Below are 12,537 nucleotides of genomic sequence, written 5' to 3'. Positions count from 1 at the left end.
AATACATGTATTTAGTTACCTGAGTGAGAGAAATACATGTATTTAGTTACCTGAGTGAGAGAAATACATGTATTTAGTTACCTGAGTGTGAGAAATACATGTATTTTCTTACCTTAGTGAGAGAAATACATGTATTTTCTTACCTTAGTGAGAGAAAGAAATACATGTATTTTCTTACCTTAGTGAGAGAAAGAAATGCCTTTTCTTACCTCAGTGAGAGAAAGAAATGCATTTTCTTACCTTAGTGAGAGAAAGAAATGCCTTTTCTTACCTTAGTGAGAGAAAGAAATGCCTTTTCCCCCTCTTGGCTACACAGACAGAGATGCTGTTTTGTCCTGAAATCTGGGGCAAGAGACAAGTGGAGGAGGAACTATTTTCACTGGACAAAGTGGTAATTTAAATGGAAGAATGAGTGTATGTGATAGATTGATTGAGTGGGTTTGTATGTGTGTGTGTGTGTGTGTTTACAGTATTCGGCTGTGTACACGAGAAGAAGACAAGTTAATTGCTGCTATATTTGGGTTAAGGCCATCATTAAGGATTTTGAACTTCCGAGGATAGCTCTCAGAGACAAACAGACACACACACACGAGCAGTAAAGATGACTATTGTACTAAACAACTAAACTATCTCACCCATGTACACAAGCCCATACAAACACACAGGTGCCGGTAATAAATCAATAATAAATATGTCATAGGATGGGAAATAAATAAAGCGAGATCAACCAAAGCATTTTTGGAAAGGATATGAATAACTTGAATGTCTTTAGCACCTCCTATCTCTCTCTCTCTCTCTCTCTCTCTCTCTCTCTCTCTCTCTCTCTATCTCTCTCTCTCTCTCTCTCTCTCTCTCTCTCTCTCTCTCTCATAGACAATCATTTGTGGGCCTCTATTTCCTAATGATAAATAAAAGGAGGTGGAAAGCAGTGAATAAAATATGAGGCAGATCGCAGGTGGACAAAATAGTGCATAAACAGACAGGATGGGATCGTCTGTTCACCATTAACTATGGATGGGCTTCAGCAAGCAAAGCCAAATAACAAGTTCCACAGAGAGCCATCGCTAAACACACATCATCATCAAAACACACCGGCCTCCGTCTACCTCCCCGTCCTGGCAAAACACACACACCATCAACATAGTTTTTTGCACTATTACACCCCCATACACAAAAATAAACTCAGCAAAAAAAGAAACGCCACTTTTTCAGGACCCTGTCTTTCAAAGAGAAATTCGTAAAAATCCAAATAACTTCACAGATCTTCATTGTAAAGGGTTTAAACACTGTTTCCCATGCTTGTTCAATGAACCATAAACAATTAATGAACATGCAGCTGTGGAATGTTCGTTAAGACACTAACAGCTGACAAACGGTAGACAATTAAGGCTACAGTTATGGAAACTTAGGACACTAAAAGAGGCCTTTCTACTTACTCTGAAAAACACCAAAAGAAAGATGCCCAGGGTCCCTGCTCATCTGCGTGAACGTGCCTTAGGCATGCTACAAGGAGGCATGTGACTGCAGATGTGGCCAGAGCATTAAATTGCAATGTCCGTACTGTGAGACACCTAAGACAGCGCTACAGGGAGACAGGACCGACAGCTGATCGCCCTCGCAGTGGCAGACCACGTGTAACAACACCTGCACAGGATCGGTACATTTGAATATCACACATGCAGAACAGGTACAGGATGGCAACAACAACTGCCCAAGTTACACCACGAATGCACAATCCCTCCATCAGTGCTCAGACTGTCTGCAATGGGCTGAGAGAGGCTGGACTGAGGGCTTGTAGGTCTGTTGTAAGGCAGGTCCTCACCAGACATCACCGGCAACAACGTCGCCTATGGGCACAAACCCACCGTCGCTGGACCAGACAGGACTGGCAAAAAGTGCTCTTCACTTACGAGTCGTGGTTTTGTCTCACCAAGGTGATGGTCGGATTCGCGTTTATCGTCGAAGGAATGACCGAGGCCTGTACTCTGGAGCGGGATTGATTTGGAGGTGGAGAGTCCATCATGGGCTGGGGCGGTGTGTCACAGCATCATCAGAATGAGCTTGTTGTCATTGCAGGCAGGGAAGACATCCTCCTCCCTCATGTGGTACCCTTCCTGCAGGCTCATCCTGACATGACCCTCCAGCATGACAGTGCCACCAGCCATACTGCTCGTTCTGTGCGTGATTCCAGGACAGGAATGTCAGTGTTCTGCCATGGCCAGCAAAGAGCCCGGATATCAATCCCATTGAGCACGTCTGGGACCTGTTGGATTAGAGGGTGAGGGTCATTCCCCCCAGAAATGTCTGGGAACTTGCAGGTGCCTTGGTGGAAGAGTGGGGTAACATCTCACATCAAGAACGGGCAAATCTGGTGCAGTCCATGAGGAGGAGGTGCACTGCAGTAAATGCAGCTACACCAGATACTGACTGTTACTTTTGATTTTGTCCCTTTGTTCAGGGACACATTATTACATTTCTGTTTGTCACATGTCTGTGGAACTTGTTCAGTTTATGTCTCAGTTGTTGAATCTTGTTATGTTCATACAAATATTTAGAAATGTTAAGTTTGCTGAAAATAAACGCAGTTGACAGTGAGAGGACGTTCAGTTTTTTTTCTGAGTTTACAAACACACACAACCCATCGTCTACACCTCCTTCAGTTAAACACACTCTCATCCTTCTACCCTCATTAAATATACACCATACCCTCTCATCTCCCACCCCCATTAATTACACACCTCACCCTCTCATCCCACACCCCCATTAAATACACACCTTGCCCGCTCATCTCCCACGCCCATTAAATACACACCTCACCTTCATTTCACTGTCATCCAAGCATCTCCATCTTAGCTCCGTCCCACTCATAGCAGAAGGCATTAAAGGACAGACACACACATACTCACACACAATATGAATAAACAAAGGGGGGACAAACATTGTGTGTGTGTGTGTGTGTGTGTGTGTGTGTGTGTGTGTGTGTGTGTGTGTGTGTGTGTGTGTGTGTGTGTGTGTGTGTGTGTGTGTGTGTGTGTGTGTGTGTGTGTGTGTGTGTGTGTATAAACTACCGTTCAAAAGTTTGGTGTCACTTAGAAATGTCCTTGTTTTTTAAATAAAAAATTGTCCATTAAAATAACATCAAATTGATCAGAAATACAGTGTAGACATTGTTAATGTTGTAAATGACTATTGGAGCTGGAAACGGCAGATTTTTTAATGGAATATTTACATTATACATTATCAGCAACCATCAACCCTGTGTTCCAATTGCACGTTGTGTTAGATAATCCATGTCTATCATTTTAAAAGGCTAATTGATCATCAGAAACCCCTTTTGCAATTATGTTAGCTGAAAACTGTTGTTCTGATTAAAGAAGCAATAAAACTGACCTTCTTTAGACTAGTTGAGTATCTGGAGCATCAGCATTTGTGGGTTCGATTACAGGCTCAAAATGGCCAGAAACAAAGCACTTTCTTCTGAAACTCATCAGTCTATTCTAGTTCTGAGAAATGAAGGCAATTGCCAAGAAACTGAAGATATCGTACAGCGCTGTGTACTGCTCCCTTCACAGAACAGCGCAAACTGGCTCCAACCAGAATAGAAAGCGGAGTGGGAGGCCCCGGTGCACATCTGAGCAAGAGGACAAGTACATTAGAGTGTCTAGTTTGAGAAACAGAGGCCTCACAAGTCCTCAACTGGCAGCTCATTAAATAGTACCCGCAGAACACCAGTCTCAACATCAGTAGTGAAGAGGTGACGTTTCCAGCTACAATTGTCATTTACAACATTAACAATTTCTACACTGTATTTCTGATCAATTTGATGTTATTTTAATGGACAAAAAAATAGCTTTTCTTTCAAAAACAAGGACATTTCTAAGTGACCCCAAACTTTTGAAAGGTAGTGTATATAATCATAATTTACTTCACAATAAACAAGATGATGGACATAAGTCATATTTGTTATTTATTAGCATAACAGGTTTTTATCTAATAATAATAAATATCAAAATCAAAATCAATGAAAGTTCATTTGATTACAGTTCATTCCATTTGCAGAGAAGCCAAGAGGCACGTAAACCTAGGAACAAAGAGAGAATAGAAAAGCCATTGGGGCAGGAATGGCCTTGTCTGGTACAGTATTACGCTTATAGGAGAGAGTGACGCGTTTCCTCCACTACTTCTGGTTCCATTCTGGAGTCAGAGGTCCATTCATTTCAATGGAGCTTGCGTTTTGACTATAGATAGTGCACGAAAACAATCAATAATTTTGAGGAGGGTAGATATACAGATATTTTGCTCATGGTTTTTAAAGCAATGTGCCACTTCACCATGTTAATTCATCTCAAAGTGCTTTAGAAATGTGTTCCATTGAAATGAATGGCTCTGGAAGTAGACATATGAAGACAGGTTAGATTCACTACTTCTTGTTCTCCCAGTGTACCCAGCCAAGAAAACAGGGGTCGTCCTGAGCACGTATCGACAACGTTCCCATTAGTTCCCTTAAGGGTTTCGCCGCAATGTCCCACTGACATTCTGAGAATGTTCTAAGAATGTTGTGTGATGGTCCGAAGGGTAGTTCCCTGTAAGTTACCAGAACATCACTGAAGATCCTGTCAGGACCATGTTAGGACCTTTTTAGGACGTTCTCAGGACTTTCATTTGACACGTCCTTAGGACGTTGTGTAATGTTCCCAAGGGAAAGTTCTCTGGGGGACCTTTTTCTGGTTATCTGTAAGTTCCCAGGACATCACTGAGGACCATGTCAGGACCTTTTTAGGATGTTCTCAGGAATTTCATTTTACTAGTCCTTAGGATGTTGCATGATGGTCCCAAGGGAAAGTTCTCTGGGGGACCTTTTTGTCGTTCCCAGGTGTGTCCCGTGGACATTTTTAGCAAGTTCTTGGGATGTTGTGTCATGGTCCCCTGGAGATCTTGTTCCCTTAGAGGTTTTTGTTACGTGATGGTCCCATGTGTCCCAAACCATTATAATTAAATAATAATAATACAATAAATAATTATTTTTTTTAAAGGTAAGTGGTAACGCTGTTCAGCAAAAATTATGTACAAATCTTTAATCTAATATGATTAGATTTAACATGATCACTTAGTACTGACTTTCCAATATGACCCCACCTGGGATTTGAACTCAGAACCTCTGGATTTGGGGTATGCTGATCTTTCTGACACAAAGTCCCAAGAACGTCCTAAAAACGTCCTCAGGGTCAACCGGGAACTAGACAAAACCTCCAGGGGACCATGACACAACATCCCAAGAACGTCCTAAAAACTTCCGTTGGGATGTCCCCGGGACCAACCGAGTACTAGACAAAACCTGATGACGTCCTGATGACTTTATGCATCCCGGGGACGTGCTAACGACTCATTCTTGTTTGCAGGGTAGCCTACTCACCAACACAGCCACATTCACCACCACACTACAAAGCTCCCCTCAAACAAAGAGCAACCCTTACCCCTGCAGTCCACGAGGTACAAAAATACATCTTTAGTATCAATACATTCATATCATTTTTCTTCTTCTCTTGGTCTATTGAAACGTGTAAATATTGCCTTTTTATTCTGATTGGTCTCAGACATGGAACTCTGAGGCAGTCTGTTACACAGGAGGATGGTGGCACTTTAATTGGGAGGACGGGCTCGTGTTAATGGTCGGACTGGAATAGATGGAATGGTATCAAATACACCAAACGTGTGGTTTCCATGTGTTTCATGCCATTCCATTCACTCCGTTACAGCCATTATTATGAGCTATCCTCTCCTCAGCAGCCTCCACTGATCTCTTACCAATGGGAGACGTATTGGGAAAATATGCCTAATAGGTCTAATGAGTCATTAACCAATAAACTATTGTGATTGTGCTGCTGGCGTTTAACTACAGGGGTGTCTCTTGCTACTTGTGTCTAAAACTTGCCAATGTTTTTATATCAAAAGACCCCGTCCCTATAAATATGTGTTGATAAATGCCAAGTTCACTAATTAAAGAATGAACTGTGTTTCCTTTAAATAGATAAATGGCAAGCTGGATTTCCATAGAGTGACATGCAGCATGTTAATGTCTCTACAGGCACTACTCAAAGGGCTTAGAGAGGCATGCACACAGGTAGAGAGACAGACAGACAGACAGACAGACAGACAGGCAGACAGACAGACAGGCAGACAGACAGACAGACAGACAGACAGGCAGGCAGACAGACAGACAGACAGACAGACAGACAGACAGACAGACCGACAGACAGACAGACAGACAGACAGACAGACAGACAGACAGACAGACAGACAGACAGGCAGACAGACAGACAGACAGGCAGACAGACAGGCAGGCAGACAGACAGACAGACAGACAGACAGACAGACAGACAGACAGACAGGCAGACAGACCGACAGACAGACAGACAGACAGGCAGGCAGACAGACAGACAGACAGACAGGCAGACAGACCGACAGACAGACAGACAGACAGACAGACAGACTGACAGACAGACAGAAAGAAAATGACAGAGAGAGAAAGGGAGCGGATTGCGTTGAGAAAGAAAGACTGAGAGTCGCCTCGCTGTGCACAGTATGACAGACAACAGCAGGGGCTGTGTCGCTCCAGGCACACCATGCCTCCCCCCCACCCCCCGAGGGACCACCACGAAAGACCAGACTCCAACAATCCACCCTTTCTTTCTCACAGCATAGTCTCAGTCCATCCTATACCCATCAAACCAGCACCTACCTACCAGCCCCTAAACACCAGCACCTAGCAACCCACCAACCAGCCCCTACCAACCAGCCCCGACCAACCCCCCAACCAGCCCCTACCAACCAGCCCATACAAACCAGCCCCTACCAACCCCTACCAACCAGCCCATACAAACCAGCCCCTACCAACCCGTCAACCAGCCTTTACCAACCAGGCCCTATCAACCCACAAACCATCCCCTACCAACCAGGCCCTACCAACCCACCAACCAGCCCCTACCAACCAGGCCCTATCAACCCACCAACCAGACCCTACAAAGCCACCAACCAGCCCCTACCAACCCACCAACCAGGCCCTACCAACCAGCCCCTACCAACCAGGCCCTACCAGCCAGCATATACCAACCGGCCCCTACCAACCCACCAACCAGCCCCTACCAAGCCACCAACCAGCCTCTAACAACCATGCCCTACCAACCAACCGAACCAGCCTCTACCAACCAGGCCCTACCAACCAACCAAACCAGCCACTACCAACCAGGCCCTACCAACCAACCGAACCAGCCTCTACCAACCAGGCCCTACCAACCAACCGAACCAGCCTCTACCAACCAGGCCCTACCAACCAACCGAACCAGGCCCTACCAACCAGGCCCTACCAACCAACCGAACCAGCCTCTACCAACCAGGCCCAACCAACCCACCCCCAAACACTAGGCACTGGCCCAGGGAGGGAAAACTAGAACCTGGAACTCTCTTTCTCATACCCCCACCTCCACCACTCTCTCTTCACCATCCCTCCACCTCCACCACTCTCTCTTTCTCATCCCCCAACCTCCACCACTCTCTCATCCTCATCCCCCACCTCCACCACTCTCTCTTCCTCATCCCCCCACCTCCACCACTCTCTCTTCCTCATCCCCCCACCTCCACCACTCTCTCTTCCTCATCCCCCCACCTCCACCACTCCCTCTTCCTCCCACCTCCACCACTCCCTCTTCCTTAATCCCCCCACCTCCACCACTCCCACTCCCTCTTCCTTATCCCCCCACCTCCACCACTCCCTCTTCCTCATCCCCCCACCTCCACCACTCCCTCTTCCTCATCCCATCACCTCCACCACTCTCTCTTCCTCACCCCCCCTCCACCACTCTTTCTTCCTCATCCCCCCACCTCCACCACCTCCACCACTCTCTCTTCCTCATCCCCCCACCTCCACCACTCTCTCTTCCTCATCCCCCCACCTCCACCACTCCCTCTTCCTCTCACCTCCACCACTCCCTCTTCCTTAATCCCCCCACCTCCACCACTCCCACTCCCTCTTCCTTATCCCCCCACCTCCACCACTCCCTCTTCCTCATCCCCCCACCTCCACCACTCTCTCTTCCTCATCCCCCCACCTCCACCACTCCCTCTTCCTCCCACCTCCACCACTCCCTCTTCCTTAATCCCCCCACCTCCACCACTCCCACTCCCTCTTCCTTATCCCCCCACCTCCACCACTCTCTCTTCCTCATCCCCCCACCTCCACCACTCTCTCTTCCTCATCCCCCCACCTCCACCACTCTCTCTTCCTCATCCCCCCCACCTCCGCCACTCTCTCTTCCTCATCCCCCACCTCCACCACTCTCTCTTCCTGATCCCCCCACCTCTAGCACTCTCTCTTCCTCATCCCCCCACCTCCACCACTCTCTCTTCCTCATCCCCCACCTCCACCACTCTCTCTTCCTCATCCTCCACCACTCTCTCTTCCTCATCCCCCCACCTCCACCACTCTCTCTTCCTCATCCCCCACCTCCACCACTCTCTCTTCCTTATCCCCCCACCTCCACCACTCTCCCTTCCTTATCCCCCCACCTCCACCACTCTCTCATCCTCATCCCCCCACCTCCACCACTCCCTCTTCCTCATCCCCCACCTCAACCACTCTCTCTTCCTCATCCTCCACCACTCTCTCTTCCTTATCCCCCCACCTCCACCACTCTCTCTTCCTCATCCCCCACCTCCACCACTCTCTCTTCCTTATCCCCCCACCTCCACCACTCTCCCTTCCTTATCCCCCCACCTCCACCACTCCCTCTTCCTCATCCCCCCACCTCCACCACTCTCTCTTCCTCACCCCCCCTCCACCACTCTTTCTTCCTCATCCCCCCACCTCCACCACTCTCTCTTCTTCATCCCCCACCTCCACCACTCTCTCTTCCTCATCCCCCCACCTCCACCACTCTCTCTTCCTCATCCTCCCACCTCCACCACTCGCTCTTCCTCATCCCCCACCTCCACAACTCTCTCTTCCTCATCCCCCCACCTCCACCACTCCCTCTTCCTCACCCCCCCCCACCCCCCCACCTCCGCCACTCTCTCTTCCTCATCCCCCACCTCCACCACTCTCTCTTCCTGATCCCCCCACCTCTAGCACTCTCTCTTCCTCATCCCCCCACCTCCACCACTCTCTCTTCCTCATCCCCCACCTCCACCACTCGCTCTTCCTCACCCCCCCCCACCCCCCCACCTCCGCCACTCTCTCTTCCTCATCCCCCACCTCCACCACTCTCTCTTCCTGATCCCCCCACCTCTAGCACTCTCTCTTCCTCATCCCCCCACCTCCACCACTCTCTCTTCCTCATCCCCCACCTCCACAACTCTCTCTTCCTCATCCCCCCACCTCCACCACTCCCTCTTCCTCATCCCCCACCTCAACCACTCTCTCTTCCTCATCCTCCACCACTCTCTCTTCCTCATCCCCCCACCTCCACCACTCTCTCTTCCTCATCCCCCACCTCCACCACTCTCTCTTCCTTATCCCCCCACCTCCACCACTCTCCCTTCCTTATCCCCCACCTCCACCACTCTCTCTTCCTCATCCCCCACCTCCACCACTCTCTCTTCCTCATCCCCCACCTCTACCACTCTCTCTTCCTCATCCCCCACCTCCACCACTCTCTCTTCCTTATCCCCCTACCTCCACCACTCTCTCTTCCTCATCCCCCACCTCCACCACTCTCTCTTCCTCATCCCCCACCTCCACCACTCTCTCATCTCTCCTCCAATCCAACCAACCTGAAACCCCGCCAGCAAGGAGTGAAAGAGCAAGCAAGACCCCCCATCCAACTCCTCTTATCCCTCCCTCCCTCCCTCCCTCCCTCCCTCCCTCCCTATCCACCCAGGCATCTCCACTATTCCCTCCATTGCTGATGCGACCCAGTCTCCTCCTCCTTGTCCTCTGTCATTGTGCAGTCCTGCTGTTCCTTCTCTCCACTCCTCCAGACCCCAGAGCCTTCTCCAGAGGATAACACACAAAGCCACAATGACCTTCATGATTCTATACCCCTCTAGAACACTACTGGAACATCTGCTAATGTTTATACAACGTAAAGCTACCTATAAGCTACCTACTGCCCCTCTGCTTTTGTCATGCTATTTGAAAAGAATACGTGCCTTGGAAACAGAGATAGAAAATGAAAGGTTATCAATATCATCAGAGATCTGATTGTGTCCCTGTAAGAGTGTATACTCCCCTGATGTAGGGACCTGGTTGTTAGTCCCATACACTATTTTAGTCCAGTATCTCTTTAGTCCAGTATCTCTTCAGTTCAGCATCTCTTTAGTCCAGTATCTCTTTAGTCAATACAGTATCTCTTTAGTCGAGTATCTTTTTAGTCAATACAGTATCTCTTTAGTCCAGTATCTCTTTAGTCCAGTATCTCTTTAGACAATACAGTATCTCTTTAGTCCAGTATCTCTTTAGTCCAGTATCTCTTTAGACAATACAGTATCTCTTTAGTCCAGTTCAGTCTGCTATAAATCCATGTGCTGGTAGCTCCCTCCAGGGCGGGGCAGGCTTCTGGAGCTCTGAGGGGTGACTGCAACGACCCCTCCTCCTCTCCTGTCACACGGTGGCTGTGGGGTCTCCAAACTGTGTGCCCGTGACCTGGAGGACCCAGCGCCCCCTCCCCGTTCACAGTGGGGTATCCCAGGAGAAGAGGGCAACAGGGGCTCTGTGGAGGTGTCCGTGAGGGAGAAGGAGGAGGGGTAGGGAGGCGAGAGGCGTAAGGGGGCCGGGTGGAGATCTTCGGGACTGTGTGGAATGGCGGTGAGGGCGGGATCCACATGGAACATCCCAGGATGCCGCTGGGCCAGGCCAAAGGACGGAGAGATGCAGGAAGAGAGGGTCGTGAGGGGGGTGTCTGCCCAGAGAGGTTCAGTCTGAGAGGAGTAGGACTGTGGGGGGGCGGTGTGGGGTGGGGGCGCAGTGCGGGACAGGTATGCATGGTGTCCAGGTACGCAGTGTGCAGGATAGAGGGGTTGGGGTCCGGAGAAGAAGGACTCCATCAGTTGAGCCATACTCCTCATTACTCGGCCCATCTCTGTCACCTCCTTCCCCAGAGAACTCACCTGGGAACAAACAAGAGCATACAGTACATCTCTCAGTCATCCATATTCATTTGGGCTCAGTAAAATCAAATGATGCATTTTGGGTCAGACATTTTAGCTGTACCACTGAGCACATTCCTTCTAATGGATTTAACAAGGGTGGAAACTCCTTCCAGCCAATGCTTAAACCATGACAGGCAGTGTTAAAGTGCACACTTTGGGAGAAGGGTGGAAAATCTGGATGTAGCCTTAATCTGCCACCCTCAGTGAAACTGCCATTCAACCATTCCGGGTCATCAATATTAATTTGGTCATTTCCAGCCAGCAATTTTGGGTTGCTATTCTGGCCTAGCATGATGATGCTGGTCTAATTGGTCATTAAAATGATGGCTTGGAGGTGATTAGTCCTATCCAGCCAGTAGTGGTCCTATAGAGAGAGGGCACAGCAAGGGCACCATGCCAGCAGGCCAGCTGGCTCTGTCACTCAAAGCATACATAGGTATTCATCCTGCTAGACACCCCACTAACAAAACCAGACACGGATCAACACGCATGCAGTCACCACATGTTCAACAGGGGATCATGCTACGCACAGATAAAATAAGAGACAAGTGTTGGAACTTTGCCCATATGAAACTTAACACATCAGGACCAGATACTCAATGTAAATACATCTACACAGGCTAAGCCGATGCAAACATCGAGAACTGACTGATGACCGTGACATAGTGACACTAGACGGCACAAACTAACTTAGCCATATGGTCAAGTCAACACTTAGCCATATAGTCAAGGCAACTCTTAGCCATATAGTCATGTCAACTCTTAGCCATATAGTCATGTCAACTCTTAGCCATAAGGTCAAGTCAACACTTAGCCATATAGTCATGTCAACTCTTAGCCATATAGTCATGTCAACTCTTAGCCATATGGTCATGTCAACTCTTAGCCATAAGGTCAAGTCAACACTTAGCCATATAGTCATGTCAACTCTTAGCCATATAGTCATGTCAACTCTTAGCCATATAGTCATGTCAACTCTTAGCCATAAGGTCAAGTCAACACTTAGCCATATAGTCATGTCAACACTTAGCCATATAGTCATGTCAACTCTTAGCCATATAGTCATGTCAACACTTAGCCATATAGTCATGTCAACTCTTAGCCATATAGTCATGTCAACTCTTAGCCATATAGTCATGTCAACTCTTAGCCATATAGTCATGTCAACTCTTAGCCATATAGTCATGTCAACTCTTAGCCATATAGTCATGTCAACTCTTAGCCATAAGGTCATGTCAACTCTTAGCCATATAGTCATGTCAACTCTTAGCCATAGAGTCAAGTCAACACTTAGCCATATAGTCATGCCAACTCTTAGCCATAAGGTCAATTCAACACTTAGCCATTTAGTCATGTCAACTCTTAGCCATATAGTCATGTCAACTCTTAGCCATA

The 12,537-nt window shown here is 48.2% G+C and overlaps 1 protein-coding gene across 1 annotated transcript in view; it reads right to left on the bottom strand.

The window, feature by feature from the left end:
- Nucleotides 1-9,905: 9,905 nt before the first annotated feature.
- Nucleotides 9,906-12,537, bottom strand: part of LOC110496868 (voltage-gated delayed rectifier potassium channel KCNH8-like) — a 104,911-nt gene continuing 102,279 nt past the window's right edge. The window contains 1 exon segment of the mRNA XM_090209101.1: nucleotides 9,906-11,100. Coding sequence (XP_090065227.1) covers nucleotides 10,504-11,100 — 597 coding nt within the window. The 3' untranslated portion in view covers nucleotides 9,906-10,503.

This window comes from Oncorhynchus mykiss, chromosome 18 (assembly GCF_057628025.1).
Source record: "Oncorhynchus mykiss isolate SJ-2025 chromosome 18, ASM5762802v1, whole genome shotgun sequence".
Lineage (NCBI taxonomy): Eukaryota > Metazoa > Chordata > Actinopteri > Salmoniformes > Salmonidae > Oncorhynchus > Oncorhynchus mykiss.
The sequence above is the reverse complement of the archived record's forward strand: the minus strand, read 5'-3'. Positions and strand labels throughout refer to the sequence as shown.